The 15,546-nt window shown below is 36.6% G+C and overlaps 3 protein-coding genes across 4 annotated transcripts in view; all 3 read left to right on the top strand.

The window, feature by feature from the left end:
* LOC110412936 (L-ascorbate oxidase-like) overlaps positions 1-1,062 on the top strand; it is a 4,554-nt gene extending 3,492 nt beyond the window's left edge. Inside the window, exon 6 of the mRNA XM_021423592.2 lies at positions 6-1,062. Within this exon, the coding sequence (XP_021279267.1) occupies positions 6-925 (920 nt within the window). The 3' untranslated portion in view covers positions 926-1,062. The remainder of the gene's footprint in view (positions 1-5) is intronic.
* A 1,299-nt stretch (positions 1,063-2,361) lies between these two features.
* Positions 2,362-11,221, top strand: LOC110412766 (L-ascorbate oxidase-like). Its single transcript, XM_089782989.1, has 6 exons — positions 2,362-2,637; positions 2,731-2,823; positions 2,994-3,206; positions 3,426-3,623; positions 3,737-4,667; positions 11,184-11,221. Exons 1-6 carry the CDS (start codon positions 2,362-2,364, stop codon positions 11,219-11,221), a joined length of 1,749 nt encoding a protein of 582 aa, XP_089639115.1.
* LOC110411870 (protein ETHYLENE INSENSITIVE 3-like) lies at positions 6,867-10,704 on the top strand. 2 transcript variants are annotated; one of them, XR_002444833.2, is made up of 3 exons: positions 6,867-7,187; positions 8,289-10,532; positions 10,622-10,704. XR_002444833.2 is itself a non-coding variant. In XM_021422219.2 (2 exons), the coding sequence occupies exon 2, from the start codon at positions 8,411-8,413 to the stop codon at positions 10,250-10,252; it is 1,842 nt and encodes a 613-aa protein (XP_021277894.1). In that variant the 5' UTR covers positions 6,867-7,187; positions 8,289-8,410; the 3' UTR covers positions 10,253-10,704. The 2 variants fall into 2 exon arrangements, 1 of the variants encoding a protein (XP_021277894.1); XM_021422219.2 differs by having other exon boundaries at positions 8,289-10,704.
* Positions 11,222-15,546: the final 4,325 nt, after the last annotated feature.

The raw sequence follows: 15,546 nt of genomic DNA, 5'->3' as shown, positions 1-15,546 counted from the left end.
GGAAGCTGATGGGAACTACGTGCAACCATTTGCAGTTAACGACTTAGATATTTATTCAGGGGAGAGCTACTCGGTTCTGTTAAGAACAGATCAACTCCCCTCCAAGAATTATTGGATTTCAGTTGGTGTAAGAGGCAGAGAACCCAAAACACCTCAAGGCCTCACCATTTTGAACTATATTCCCACCTCTGCATCAAAACTCCCCACCTCTCCACCTCCTGTGACGCCTCGATGGGACGATTACAATCACAGCAAAGCGTTTACTAAAAGTATTTTTGCCCTGATGGGATCCCCTCAGCCACCAAGAACTCATGACCGCAGGATTATCCTCCTCAACACTCAAAACAGGATCAATGGATTCATCAAGTGGTCCATCAACAACATTTCCTTAGCATTGCCGCCAACCCCGTACTTGGGCTCCATTAAATTTGGCCTCAACCATGCTTTTGATCAAAGACAACCCCCTGACAACTATGATAACAGTTATGATATCATGAAGCCTCCGGTGAACCCCAACTCAATTCATGGAAATGGAGTTTACACCATTAACTTCAACACCACCGTGGATGTGATACTTCAGAACGCCAACGCGCTAGCCAATAATGTTAGTGAAATACATCCATGGCATTTGCATGGTCATGATTTTTGGGTGTTGGGCTACGGAGAAGGGAAGTTCAAAGAAGAAGATGAGCAGAGCTTTAACTTGAAGAACCCACCACTGAGAAACACTGCTGTGATCTTCCCATATGGATGGACTGCATTGAGGTTCTTTGCAGATAATCCAGGAGTTTGGGCATTTCATTGTCACATCGAGCCACATTTGCACATGGGAATGGGAGTTGTTTTTGCTGAAGGTGTCCATCGTGTTGGTAAAATACCCAGAGCTGCTCTTGCTTGTGCCTTAACAGGAAACAAGCTCAACTAATCTAATTAACTCATGTATAAAAAAATTTAGATCTCATTCCGGAAGCAGTTAGCTAATTTCTGTATGGTGGCAACAAATCGGAGTTCGGATATATTTTAAGCTTTTGTATCCTGAAAGATACACTAGTTTTCTTGGAATTTTACATATAGCCTTTTGTCTTCTTCCCTGCTCTAATTTCTATTGCTACTTCTTTCCCTAGTATATTTGAACTTATTTGGGTTTAGTTTTAGGTTCGGGAAAAGGCTAGCCATATTGCCATGGGCTAGCAATGGTGTTTACCTTGGGCTAGATCGTTCGATTTGAGCATGTGGGTTTGGTCACTGGCTTATATCTCATCCATTGGGGCATTGGCTGAAGTCTACAAACGCATAATGGGCAACATATATGAAGTTACAGAGACAGCCAAAATGATTATGGAGGAATCTTTCAATCAATTTGCCAACAAAATAATGCAATCACTCTTTCACATACCAAACTTAATTACATGATTCTAGGTCCAACTTTTAAGAGGAATTGCATAGTTTTCCTTTTTGAATCATTTATTAATCAATGAACCCAAAAAATCTTTCCAAACTTTTGATTCCATGTACCAAAAGTTAAGGTTGAATTGATATGTATATGCATTGCAATCCAACATTATGCCAAGTACAAAGGCAGGAAAATTTGTTCAACATATGGTAATGAAATTTTCAACTTAGAAACTCTAGTTAAATATAGTATAAGAAAAATATTTGAGAATGATCTTTCTAAATTTCCTTTTTTGGTATAATTTTTACCTTTCCTAGGTACATGAGAGTAAATCTCTAAGTCAAATCTGGATAATTTTTTATTAACTATTTTTAAAATGAAAAAACACATGATAAGTATAGAATTTTTTCCATAATATTGAAGTTTTTTGAATAAAAGTAACTTTTCTTCAATTACAGCAAAAAAATTTATCCATCTCCTTTGACTTGTTTAACTAATTTCTAGAAAGTATTGAACTGTCTCTAGTTGAGGATAATTAGAAGAAAAACAAAATTGGTAATGAAGGGAGCAAATTCTTCCCTCTATTATTGGAAACTTCTTAATTGTTAGTAACTGTCTTGAAGAAAATCTTGAGGAAAGATAATCTTTCCCAATAAGTATTCATAGTGATCTATCCTCGTTACTACAAAAAAAGATCCTTTAAGGTGTGAAAAGATATCTGCAAGAATTCCTTAAGGGAAAATTCTCAGGGAGCCCTTTAATTCATACGAAAATGATCAGAGCAGATTCATGCATGATGTCAAAAGTTATTCCTAGATATCAGCAGTGACAGATTAAATAGTAATCGCAGACTTGTGTACATTGATCAAAATTTCAAGGAGTAGTTAGAGCCTTGGTTTTGCCTTCTATATATATTGGCCTGGCAGGCATTAGGCAAGCTATTCACCTTGGTTTTGCATGTTGGGAAAATGGGTTGGGAGTTTTGGGACTCCAGGGCTCTTGTTTTCTGGTGCTTCGTGTTGTCTTTGATCCATGTTTCATTTGGTTCTAAGGTTAGGCATTTCCAATGGGAAGTGGAATACATGTACAGCTCTCTAGATTGTTTGGAACATGTCGTGATAGGTATCAATGGCCAGTTTCCAGGGCCGACCATCCGAGCTAAAGCCGGAGACACCATTGTTGTGGAACTCACTAACAAGCTTCACACCGAGGGAGTTGCCATTCACTGGCATGGAATCAGACAGGTTTCCCTTCTCTCTCTCTCTCACATGCATAGTGCCATAATATGGAATTAGTTGATCTTGTCCATCCATAAAATGTTGTGTTTCATATATCAGCTTGGAACACCATGGGCAGATGGGACTGCTTCCATTTCACAATGTGCTATCAACCCTGGAGAAACTTTTACATACAGGTTCAAAGTTGACAGGGTAATCTCTCAATCTCTCTTTCTTCTGTTTCTTCGTGAGATACATGATCGATCTTAAAGCCTTCAATGAACGATGTCTAGACTCCAGAATTCAAATTACAACATGCAAGTTGCAACATAAATACTATTATCAGTTTATATTATATTTTTTGGTGAATGTTAATGGCGCAGTCTGGAACGTACTTTTATCATGGACACTACGGAATGCAAAGATCAGCAGGATTGTACGGGTTCCTGATAGTGGACGAGCATGGAAAGAGAGAGCCCCCATTCTATTACGATGGTGAGTTCGACCTATTGTTGAGTGATTGGTGGCACCAAAGTGTTCATGAGCAGGAGGTTGGTCTTTTCTCTAAGCCATTCCGCTGGGTCGGTGAACCCCAGGTAAAAACTCAACACTACAATTGCAATTTATTGGTTATAAACTTTGCATACTAAACGAGCAAAGTGAATGTAGAAAATAACATAATAATATGTAAAAAAAAAATAAAAATAAAAAGCCATGATATGTAAAGGTGAAAGACTTTCTTTGCCCTTGTTCCTGCTAATTTTCACCTTTGGCCCACAAGGAAGAAATTAATTACCCTTTTTCTTTGGGGTTAGAGTCTGCTGATTAATGGAAGAGGGCAATTCAATTGTTCATTGGCTGCAAAATTTAGCAACAATGCTTCTGTCAGCCAATGCAAGTTTAGTGGGAATGAGCAATGTGCACCCCAAATCTTGCAAGTCCATCCAAACAAAATCTACAGGCTGAGGATTGCTAGCACCACTGCTTTAGCTTCACTCAACTTGGCCATTGGGGTAACTACCTGTTCCTATTCCTATTTCCAAGTTAAGGAAATGTTAGAACTAATAGTTTATTCAGTAAAGGACTTGGAACTGTATTTCTCTGGTTTAACAAAATTTCTTTGCAGAATCACAGAATGATGGTGGTGGAAGCTGATGGAAATTATGTGCAACCATTTGAAGTTGATGACTTGGATATTTATTCAGGGGAAAGTTATTCAGTCCTCTTAAGAACAAACCAAAACCCTTCCTCCAATTACTGGATTTCAGTTGGTGTAAGAGGAAGAGAGCCCAAAACCCCGCAAGGCCTCACCATTTTGAACTATATTCCCACCCCTGCATTAGAACTCCCTACCTCTCCAACTCCTGTAACACCTCGATGGAACGATTATGATCACAGCAAAGCGTTCACTAAAAGGATTCTTGCCACCAAGGGGTCCCTTCAGCCACCAAGAAGTCATGATCGCAGGATCATCCTCCTCAACACTCAAAACAAAATCAACGGATTCACCAGGTGGTCTATCAACAACATTTCCTTAACATTGCCTTCGACCCCTTACTTGGGCTCCGTTAAATTTGGGCTCAACAATGCTTTTGATCAAAAACACCCTCCGGACAACTATGATAACAGTTATGATATCATGAAGCCTCCGGTGAACCCCAACTCGACACTTGGAAATGGAGTTTACACCATCAACTTCAACACCACAGTGGATGTGATACTTCAAAATGCCAATGCATTAGCAGAAAATGTCAGCGAGATACATCCATGGCATTTGCATGGTCATGATTTCTGGGTGTTGGGCTACGGAGAAGGGAAGTTCAGAGAAGAAGACGAGCATAAGTTTAACTTGGAGAACCCACCGTCACGAAACACCGCTGTGATCTTCCCATATGGATGGACCGCATTGAGGTTCGTTGCTGATAATCCAGGAGTTTGGGCATTCCATTGTCACATCGAGCCACATTTGCACATGGGAATGGGAGTCGTCTTTGCTGAAGGTGTCCGTCGTGTTGGTGAAATACCCAGAGCTGCTCTTGCTTGCGGCATAACTGGACGTTTTTAAGCACCAAAAATATAGCAGAACTGAACCAAGAGTAATCAACTCGTGCATTTGCCATTTCTAGTATCTAATTTCCAAAGTAAATGAGAGTTATGGTTGGTCTTGTATCCTAAAAATACTCGTAACAGTCTTGTTCTTTCTTCCTAATTTCATTTCCATGACGTTGAATTGGTATCTTCCGTTACTGCTCTACTCGTCTTTCGAGGCTAATTTGCAGAGGTTTATGATCAAAGCAGTGTTAACAATTCTGCGTTGGGAAGAAAGGTTAGCATAGTTTCCATGGGCTGGCCTCATGAAATTTGAGCCAACGTTCCTGGATTCTTGGCCATGGTTTATATGGGAAAAGGATTCCCTCCAAGCCTAGCCCAATTCAGGTCTTTTGTTTTTGTTTTTATCATAAACATTTGACTCCATTAATACAAATTTTAAATTTGCATAATTTATTTTATCATTTATAGGTAATTGGGTACTTAGTACTATTTTTCATTCTATTTTTTCAAAAAAAAAAAAAATTTTTCATTTGTTGCAACCTCATCATTACTCTCCCCAGAATAACACTTACGATAAATCTTATATATTAACAAGCATAATTTTCAAATATAGAAAGAAAGAGACTACGAACGAGAAAAAATTATCTTAATTTTATATAACATAATTAATATTTAAAACGAAAAAATACATAATAAATTAATTACTCAATCGAGTAATAAATTATAATTTTTCAATCTTTTCCATTTTTTAAAAAAGGTAAAAAATGATATATTAATTCTTTTTATCTCTCTGCTGTCTTATTCCCAAATAAAGAACCCTTTATTATTTTCTCTTGTTTCTTTTTATTTCAAAATTATCCTTTTTTTTTGCTTTGGATCATCTCCAGGTGCCTCCAAAATCTAAGAGTAAAGATTCCTTTTTGCTTTCCTTTTCCTTTCCCCTTTTTCATCTTTACACATTTGTGAAATGATATTTCACTATTAGGTGATTCGTCGACAAAATAACCCAATAAATCATTCTCGTATCTTATCGGGACCCATACTCAATAGTAATTAAAATTCAATATGTCCTAAATATATATCAATTTTTTCAATTTATTAACTATATTTTTACATTTTTTTTTGGGTTTAAAGGATTTTGATGATTTATTAATAGTAAATGAGAGCACGTGTCCAAATAATTGCCCTCAAGATCATTATTATTATTATTATTTTTATAAGCAAGAAAAGAATAAACACAGCGATGAGCACAAAAAGTAATGTTAATTTTGTGCTTGCTGCCTACTGTTTAATAAAGTAGACAAATTTATTCTCTCTTCCCCCTAACGTGGAGAGAGTAATGGGGCAACTTGTTTTTATAAAATTAAATAAATTTCTAAACTCGTGCTTAATAAAATTTATTTTTACTTTTTAATTTTTAAAATTAACATTTAATTTATCATTTGATACTAAATCGATACATATATCTTTTTACTTAAACAAGAAAATTAATTTTGAATTTTTACTTTCTCGCAATAAGAAAAAATACCTCATCAAGCACTTCTTAAACCAAAAACTTAATTGTAAAAATTTAAATTATGTCAACTGATTATGTAAATAGAATGTTCTCTCTTTTAAGAGAACAATATGTTACCGATTTAAGAATGAAGTAATTCGCATCTTAATTATCTTGTTATATCTTTATATCAACAATAAGCCACCGAACTCTTCCTTGATCGAATAATTAATTATGAAAATTAAAGACGACGATCATTCGTGGTCGTAAAAGAAGAAGTGTTGTTGATTAATAAATTAAAATCGTATTATTTAATTATGTGAAAAGAAGGGAAAAGAAATAAAAAAATTAAAATAATAAAAAAAAAAACTCCCTTAGTGAAGGGAGATGACATTGGATGAAGACGAGTTTGCCTCCCCCAAACGCCAATTGAATGCATTTCCCATAACCAAGACTAATATAATTGGTGACTGGTCAGGTGCTGTCTTGAAGAACACGGTCCCTACACTGCAGATGTCATTAATAAATTTACTAAGAAAAAATTATAATTATTAGGAAATGGAAAACGTCTATCCCAAGAATCAGATTGGATTAACCTGACCTTAATTTACTTTCCTTTTTTTTTTGGAATATATTAATGGTTTTCCATTTCCTTACTATTTAATCTAGTGTCACTGTTCCCCATACTTTTGATTATATTACACTCTTTTGTTTTTAGTTTTTACAAATCCCCAACAGTTTCTCCCATTTTCTCTCTCTCTCTTTCTATCCTTTCACAATCACCAACAGGGAGGGAGGCAGGCAGGCAGCCACCGCCCTTCTCTTCAATAATTCTCTCTTAGGGGCAGTAGCAAAGTTCCAACTTTCAAAACTAAAGAGGATAATATTCTTTCTCTTTCTTCTACCCATCATCTGTCTCTCCGTCTTTTTTTTTTTTCCTTTTCTTTAGCATCGTTTCAAAGTCTACTGTGTGTTACAGAATTGACTTCTTTGAGCTTTGTGGAATAGGCCGAAATCTGGGTTTTTCCTGGTAAGTCTGTTTTTTGGACTGGGTTTTGAGTGGATCTCTATGCGTTCTGACTCGATTTTAGTACTTACTTTGGGGGAGTTTTTTTAATTTTGTTTACTACTTTTCTGATATGGGTTTTGATTATTGATTCATAAATTCAAGCTTTTGATTGTTTGTTGCGGTTTTTCTGATGCTTTTTTTGACTGTGTTTTGGTTATTGATTGACAAAGTTGAGATTTTGATTATCTGGTTTGAGGTTTTGGCTACTTTTCTGATTTGGTTTTAATTATTGATTGTTAAAGTTGAGGTTTTGATTACCAGTTTGGGGTTTTTCCCTACTTTTCTGATTTGGGTATTTGATTATTGATTGAAAAGGTTGAGGTTTCGATTGTCTATTTCGGTTACTTTTCTGATTTGGATTGATTGTCTGTTTGGGCTTTTTTTTCTTCTTTTCTATTTGGGGTTTTGATAATTGATTGACAAATATAAGGTCTTGATTGTATCAGATCCAATCAATTTGAGCTCAGTTATGTTTTTTTTTTCAGTTGCTTCTTCATTTTAAGAAGCTTTTCTTCTTCAAAAAAATTAGTTGTCAACCAAAGTTTTGTGCTTTGACGAGATCTGACTCGTGTCTGATGGTGCCTGTTTATTTTTGGAAACCTGATTGTTCCTTAACGTAAGATTTATGAAGCCGAATTGATTTTGTTCACTCTTATCTCTCTTATGTGATGATGACTTAAGTCTCCATATAAACAGATGATCAGCTGATATAATTTGTAGGCTAGTTTGATCTGTTCAATTTTCGTCAGATTCTTTTCTTTTTTGCTGGTAGTCTTATCTGGGGAATAATTAAATCTATTTGTACCTAGCTTATTTGGGAATTGAAAATCTTTGTTTATGCTTTTGTGGGTTTGAGTGAGCAAAATTGCCTGGTGATCTAATCGTTTGTATCAGTTAAGGGATAGATTTGAAATCATTGGAGTCAGGTCTTTGATGCTTTTAGTGTTTTGTATTAAATTTAGACTGTCAATATCAGTTCAGTGGTTAGATGCTGCTATTTTATTGCGAAATTTTATGGCTCTTGCTGAGGTTTTCTAGCCTGATTTTTTTTTTTAAATACAGGTTAATTAAGGCCGTAGTTTTGGGTGATTTGAATAACAGTACTCAGTAGGAGAAAAGGTAGTTTGATTGATCCAGAGATTTCCCACAAGTTTGAGACATATTTGAGGTTCTAATTTGAAATAATGATGATGTTTGAAGAGATGGGAATTTGTGGGGATATGGATTTCTTCAGTGCTCCCCTTGGGGAAAAAGATGCGGCCGCCTCACAAACTGAACCAGAGGCCACAGTGGAGGATGATTATACCGATGAAGAGATTGATGTGGATGAACTTGAGAGGAGGATGTGGAGGGACAAAATGCGTCTCAAACGGCTTAAAGAACAGAACAAGGGCAAGGAGGGGATTGATATTGCCAAACAGCGCCAGTCCCAAGAACAGGCAAGGAGAAAGAAGATGTCAAGGGCACAGGATGGAATATTGAAGTACATGTTGAAGATGATGGAAGTTTGTAAAGCTCAAGGTTTTGTGTATGGGATTATTCCAGAAAAGGGAAAGCCAGTAACTGGGGCATCTGATAATCTTCGGGAATGGTGGAAGGATAAGGTCAGGTTTGATCGTAATGGACCTGCTGCTATTGCGAAGTACCAGGCAGATAATTCGATTCCTGGCAAGAATGATGGCTGTAATTCTATAGGTCCTACACCACACACCTTGCAAGAACTTCAAGATACAACTCTTGGTTCTCTTTTGTCTGCACTGATGCAACACTGTGATCCTCCTCAGAGGCGATTTCCTTTAGAGAAAGGTGTTCCCCCGCCATGGTGGCCTAGTGGAAATGAGGAATGGTGGCCACAACTGGGTTTGCCCAAAGAACAAGGCCCTCCTCCTTATAAGAAACCTCATGACTTGAAGAAGGCGTGGAAAGTAGGGGTTCTCACAGCAGTGATCAAGCATATGTCTCCTGATATCGCCAAGATTCGCAAGCTTGTAAGGCAATCCAAGTGCTTGCAGGATAAGATGACTGCGAAGGAAAGTGCAACTTGGCTTGCCATCATTAATCAGGAGGAGGCCTTGGCCAGAGAGCTTTACCCTGATTCCTGCCCACCTTTGTCCTCAGGTGGAGGAAGTGGGTCTTTGGTTATAAATGACTGCAGTGAGTATGATGTTGAGGGGGCTGAAGATGAGCTAAACTTTGATGTTCAAGAGCGTAAACCTGGGAATCTCAATTCTTCTAATATGGGCATTGACAGAATGAGGGCTGTCCAACAACCACCTTATCCTATTAAGGGAGAAGTTGGCAATAGTTTGGATTTCATACGAAAGAGGAAGCCCTCCAATGATTTAAACGTGATGGAACACAAAATCTACACTTGTGAGTTCATCCAGTGTCCTTATGGTGAACTTCGCTTGGGTTTTCATGATAGGACTGCAAGGGACAATCATCAGTTGACTTGTCCATACAGAAACTCCTCTGCACAGTTTGGGGGTTCTAATTTTAATATTAATGAAGTGAAGCCAGTCATATTCCCTCAACCTTTTGCTCAATCCAAGCCAGCTGCTCCACCGATTACTTCAACATCCTTTGATCTGCCAGCACTTGGAGTTCCAGAAGATGGGCAGAAAATGATCAGTGAGCTCATGTCGATATATGATAACAACATTCAAGGCACCAGGAACATGAATCCTGGTAACCATCCAGTTACAGAAGGTCAAAATCTTCTTCAGCCTAAAATCCAACAGCAGCAGGATGAATACTTCCGTGGTCAAGGAGTCATGGTGGAGGGAAACTTCTTCGAGGAGTCTAGCATGCCCAATAATAATCAGATGTTTTCACAAGGGGAAGGCCAATTTGATCGGTTTAAGGCCTTGAATACTCCTCAGTTTGAGACAAACCATAATAACAACAGCTTCCAGTTGATGTTTGGGTCTCCGTTCGACTTGGCTTCTTTTGATTACAAGGAAGATTTACAAGCTGTTGGGATGGATACTCTGCCAAAGCAAGATGTTTCAATGTGGTTCCAGTAACAAGACCAAGGCCAAAGTGTAGCTATCCACTTAGAGCTACTGAGCAGTTTGTTCTTGCAGGGAGATCTTCCTCCCTTGCTGCTTATTGTATGCCTAAGGCCTTGTAGACACATGCACTAGCTAAAACTGTTTTTTTACTGTGTTATTGTATTTTTCCTCCCTGTCTGTAGCTGTAGAAGCTTAGCAAGTTTAGCAGGTCTCATACGGGCTTCAATAAAAACGTGGGAAGTCCCATGATCCTGCTACTGATTTACATAGAATGTGACTGTCTCATAAATAAGTTAGGTGTATTCTCTCTCTGGTTTTTATTTCTTTTTTACTTTTGTTTCACAACTTCTAATCAGTTTTCTACCATTATCATGTGGGCAGGAATCTGATTGTGAGTGTTTTGTCCTGTATTGGGTACATAGTGGACGGGTGTGTTGAATGGAAACTGTTGTCTTTTAATGCAATCTTGTTGGTCATCCCATGTGAGCCAGACCCACAGCAGTTAATGGAAGATGCTTAAGTTGACCAGGATCTCTCTATCATGGAACGGCTGTGTTCGTGTTTGTGTGTGGGTGGGTGCGATATGGGTTTATGTGTGTGGTGGGGTCTGTTCAAGGACGGCTGCGCTCTCTAAGGTTCAGCCAGCTGTATTGGGTTTTGTTCAAAGTTTGGAACTTATCATTTCCATGGTCCCATTTCAGGAAAAAAATAAGTAGAACCACATAATAAAGATTGAAAACATATAAAGGGGAGGAAAAGGAAAAAAAAGGCACTGAAAGGATATGATCAAAACTTTGTTGGCACTATGGTGTGGTGTTGCTTTCATTGTTGGGTTCATTTATTTAATGTATTTATTGCTATCTTTGCAGGTGTCTGGTTTTATCTGCAAAATTCATCTCCCATTCTGATATTTTTGGCTCTTTCCCTTTCCTTCCTCACAAAGAAAAATACGTAATTGGATCACATGGGTATTTGACTTAATTATAAATTTATTGTTAAGCATAATCTGCTTTAGCTGTCATGAATGAAATGGAATGGAAATGGAAGCAACCAAAGCCGTTACATTTTAATATTCACTATGATATTTTTTTATATTAGAAATCTTTTAAATCTTTAATCTAAAGTCTTACACCTATTGACTTCTCTTTCATACATTAAATTGTAGGATGGAAAGGAGTTGTGCTCATGAAGTTAGCAGCTTTGAAGTTCTAATAATGAATTTTTTTCCCCCTTTGACAACAAAAGCATTTAGCTCTACCAATCGAAAATTAAGTTGTAATGATTAATTCCAAAAAAAATTTGTAAATTTCTCATAAAAAATAGTATAGTTTGATGATTTGTCTAAAATATGTTTTATGTTCCTCCAATTCACTTGTGATTGCTCCCTCTTACTTACCAGGGAGTTTTAGGCTCAGGTTTGATTGCAAGATGGGGACCTTCGAGAAGTACCAGGGCATCTCAGTTTGAGGCTAAAAGATAATTAGACAATGGGTTTTTGCTGCCCTAATTGTTTCCAGAATTTCTGGTGAGAAATTATCATGTTTATCTCTTAACAGATTGATCCGTTTGTCATGGTATGGCCAAGGTAATAATTCTAAAAGACAAGAGGAAGAAGGACAAAAACAAGGAAAATAGCAAAACAACAAAAGCAAATGAATCAATGGGGGAATATAACCCTCATTTGGTGATTTATCCTTGGAAAAGAAAAGTGAACAGATTAAGAAAAATACATATTATTAGCAGTTCTTTAGACACAGACAAGATAAGTAGGATTTGGTTGTAGCTGCAAAATGCCAAATTGCCAATCAATGGAAGCTTAGCAATCTTTTCACGGGCGTTTAGGGACAGCCCTCCTCTTCGTTTTCATGTTATTCTAACAGGCGCAAAACATCCTTGTGGCCATAAGTCGCTGGAGGAACATATTTGCATTTCCAGCACCATTTCTAGCAGAAGAACACACAGGGTTTTTTTTGTAATTGCAGGCTCCAGGGGCACTTCCCTGACAGCAGAAACAATCCAAAAGACAAAACCAAACTCAGTAACCCTGAATTTGGGTAATCTTTTCAATGCATTGAATGCCAAAAAATGGGTTTGGAGAAATCAGATATGTAATAATTGAACCTGACAGAATAGTTGGATATTTGGCTTGACTTTTTCAACATGTGTTTCACGTTTCCTGGTGATGTGATTTCCTTGGCCTGGGTTTCGAGAATTCCGTGAGTTCGTTGACTGCTGATATAAAGTTCTTCTGACAGCACAGAAAAGTCTGCAGCCTTAGATCAACAGGATCAAAACCTTACACAAAATGATTAAAAATATATTAATTGCCAAATTTTGCTGTTAGAGACAGACAAATTCAAGCAGATGTATTGATTTCATGGATGACTAAAATTTTAAACAGCTGTAACTTTATTGATTGTTTTGAGACAATTTTGGAGTTCCAGATCATGATCATGATCATGACTAGTGATTTTATATATAATTTGTTGACATCATGATCCTGAATCTATCACCATTGTTACAAAGATGGTAATGAAGCCACTATCATTCACTTGTTAAAGTTCCAAAACGTTGCACCATCACTTCATCAACTAAGATCCACCGTCACCACCACCACCACCACCACCACCACCACCACCACCATCAGCACCGCCATAGATATCATGATTGTTGCTGCCAATCACACGCCAACATTTTCACCTATATATGCAACCCCTAGCTAGCTCTAACTATGACTTTTTAACAACAACAACAAAGCTATCTTCACCTAACTTTGCTCCTGCTTTCCTTCCCATATTCTCCCAATCATAAAACAAATTGCCACCGCCACAAAGCCAGGCACGTACCAAGCCAAGTGATATGAATCAAATTTCCAACATGGGGTTCTCTTTTTGTCAATCAGCATATGATCATGCCAAATTCTTTATAAAACTCTTCCCAAGGAAAACTATCTCTATCCCTGTCGGTTAAATACAACTTTTCCTTCACGTTAAGGGTAAGAAATAGTTACAAGTTTTTTATATCTGTAAATGGGACGACAAGTTGTGACAAATCCCTTTGTAATGAAAGTGTTTGTACTTTATCAAGATGCACAGCTCAGAGACAGAAGTTGACATATTACTGATTATGCTCTAAGTTCCAATGGTGGGAATATTTCTGTTTTTTCTTCACTGTAACTGCCATTGATGACTTACTGGTGCTGGACCCTTCGAGCACTTTTGTCTTAGTCCATTTACAGTGCTTGTTCATGCATGAAAATTACTGAGGAAAAAGTGAAAACCATCTTATCTTCCTGAACTGTTGTTTTCCTTTTTCTTTTTTTAATTGAAATCTTTCTCAGACCCTTTTGTCAAACCTTCTTGGACGAAGGTCTGTCAGAGGCTGTCACAAATTTCACCATGGATGCCGATAGATGACAAGAAATTTACAATTACTGACTTTTGTCGTACTCTAAAGTGAAGTAATTATGATTAATGAGGCATTATGATTAAGTTTTACACTGTTAAACTTATATTAATTAACTTATTAGATCCAAATCTAATTCAGATTTGAGAGAGAGAGACAGTGAAACCCGAATGCTTGTGCTTCTACTGCAAACATGGTACATAATATAAGTTCTTACTATGATATAACATACATCAATGCTGTAAATTATGATTAAACATACATGCATGCATGCATGAATGGTACATTAAAATGTTATGAATATAGATTACAAGCTTTTTCACTATACAAAAGGAGATTTGACAAGCTCAAGACGGAATCCCAGCCTTGTGCTAAACATGCATACTTGAGTGGAAGCTATCATTTCGAGCAAAGTAGAGGAAAAGCAAAGAGAAATTAATTGCTAGTGTAGATCTCTCCATTGGGACCAAAAAAACTTTGGGGTTGTGGAAGGACAACAACATCACCCATGTGAGCAAACCTACATATAAAAAGGCTTATGTCAAAGAAATAATAATAATAAAAAAAACATAAATATATAAATTTTATAATTTCTAGATCATTAAGTTTGGGTGCATGCATACCCTTTGCTGTTGACAATAAAGAAAACCTCTCATTGTGCAACTGGCAAAACCATTTCTCCCATTTCCTGCTTAAAGTTGAATGAAAATGGCAATGAGAATCAGGTAATTTAACAAAGTAAAAATATGTAAAAGTAGCACAAATTATCCATGGGCAAGTACTTAAGTACTAGTAGAACTAGTCTTTAATGGATTATGAAGAAAGTATTATAAGCTAGCTAGCTCCACTGACATTAAATTATTTATCTATCTAGGAAATGTTAAGGTAAAAATTTGGGTATGCCGTGAGTGTGTACAGAAGGTGAACTCACTTGCCCTTTTTGAGACGTTTGTGTCCACAAAACCATTTATTTAATCCTTTAGCTCCTTTTTCCCAAATTTGTTTTATAAAGAAAACCCATTCTCTTACTCTCCCAAACCTTTTCTGTGTATTTTCAATGCCTAGTGTTTACAAAATCATGTGTCTTTGCCTATTTATTTGGTACAAATGACCAATTCTTTCTTGCTATGATAAGCAAGTTTTTTTAATAGATCTTAAACAGTAAAAAGTGTAAAATCAATTTTGATTTACCAAATTTCATATCAATTAAGTAAAAGAATAATTTTCGACTCATTCGTATAGTCGTTGCACATTCTAATAGGTTAATTTTTTAAAAAGAAGGTAATGGTCTTGTTTGATAAGACCTAATTTGGACCAGATTACAATATCACACAAAACGATTAATTAAATGGAATAGGTAAAGTGATTCTACTTGCAATAAAAGTCTTAACGAATTCAATAAAAGAGAATGTTATGAAATTTCATGTTAAATAAATAAGTGAAGGGTTTTGGGCTTATAGACGTGAAAGCTGTACGTCCAATTAAATTAATTTATGAATAAAAAGATAATAGTCTCATGCTAAAAATGAACTTAGAAGTAAAATAAGAAATGTTTTTTAATTTGAAAACTAAATAACAAATATTTTCCATACCGACTAAAACCTAACAGATTCTCATCAAAGATATAAGATATTAGAAGAGAATATTATAACTAGAACTTAAAATTTAATCTAAAACTCTCCTTAATTTAAACCACATGAACTAAAGGAAAGTGTTAAAGCTCATAAGGGGACACGATTTCTGCTCATCACTTTGTCGTGAAGTACAACTTATGGCATCCAATGGAACACATACCCTCCCTCTAAGGGTATCATGACTCATTAGATAACAAATTTTCACTTGGGATTCCATTTTCTCCCCGGCATTAAGCAGGCTACTTGAATGGGTTTTTTTTTTTTTTT

The sequence above is a fragment of the Theobroma umbraticum genome, unplaced genomic scaffold (genome assembly GCF_002168275.2).
Source record: "Theobroma umbraticum cultivar Fairchild unplaced genomic scaffold, ASM216827v3 scaffold_95.0, whole genome shotgun sequence".
Taxonomy (NCBI): domain Eukaryota; kingdom Viridiplantae; phylum Streptophyta; class Magnoliopsida; order Malvales; family Malvaceae; genus Theobroma; species Theobroma umbraticum.
This window is presented reverse-complemented; position numbering and strand designations above follow the sequence as displayed.

What these genes read in the sequence shown, in the direction of transcription:
- LOC110412766 (XM_089782989.1), top strand. Translation starts at nt 2,362, where the DNA reads ATGGGTTGGGAGTTTTGGGACTCCAGGGCTCTTGTTTTCTGGTGCTTC. An exon ending in CACTCAACTTGGCCATTGGG is followed by an intron (nt 3,624 to 3,736) that starts GTAACTACCTGT and finishes ATTTCTTTGCAG; the next exon opens with AATCACAGAATGATGGTGGT. An exon ending in TGCTTGCGGCATAACTGGAC is followed by an intron (nt 4,668 to 11,183) that starts GTTTTTAAGCAC and finishes TTCCTCACAAAG; the next exon opens with AAAAATACGTAATTGGATCA.
- LOC110411870 (XM_021422219.2), top strand. Translation starts at nt 8,411, where the DNA reads ATGATGATGTTTGAAGAGATGGGAATTTGTGGGGATATGGATTTCTTC.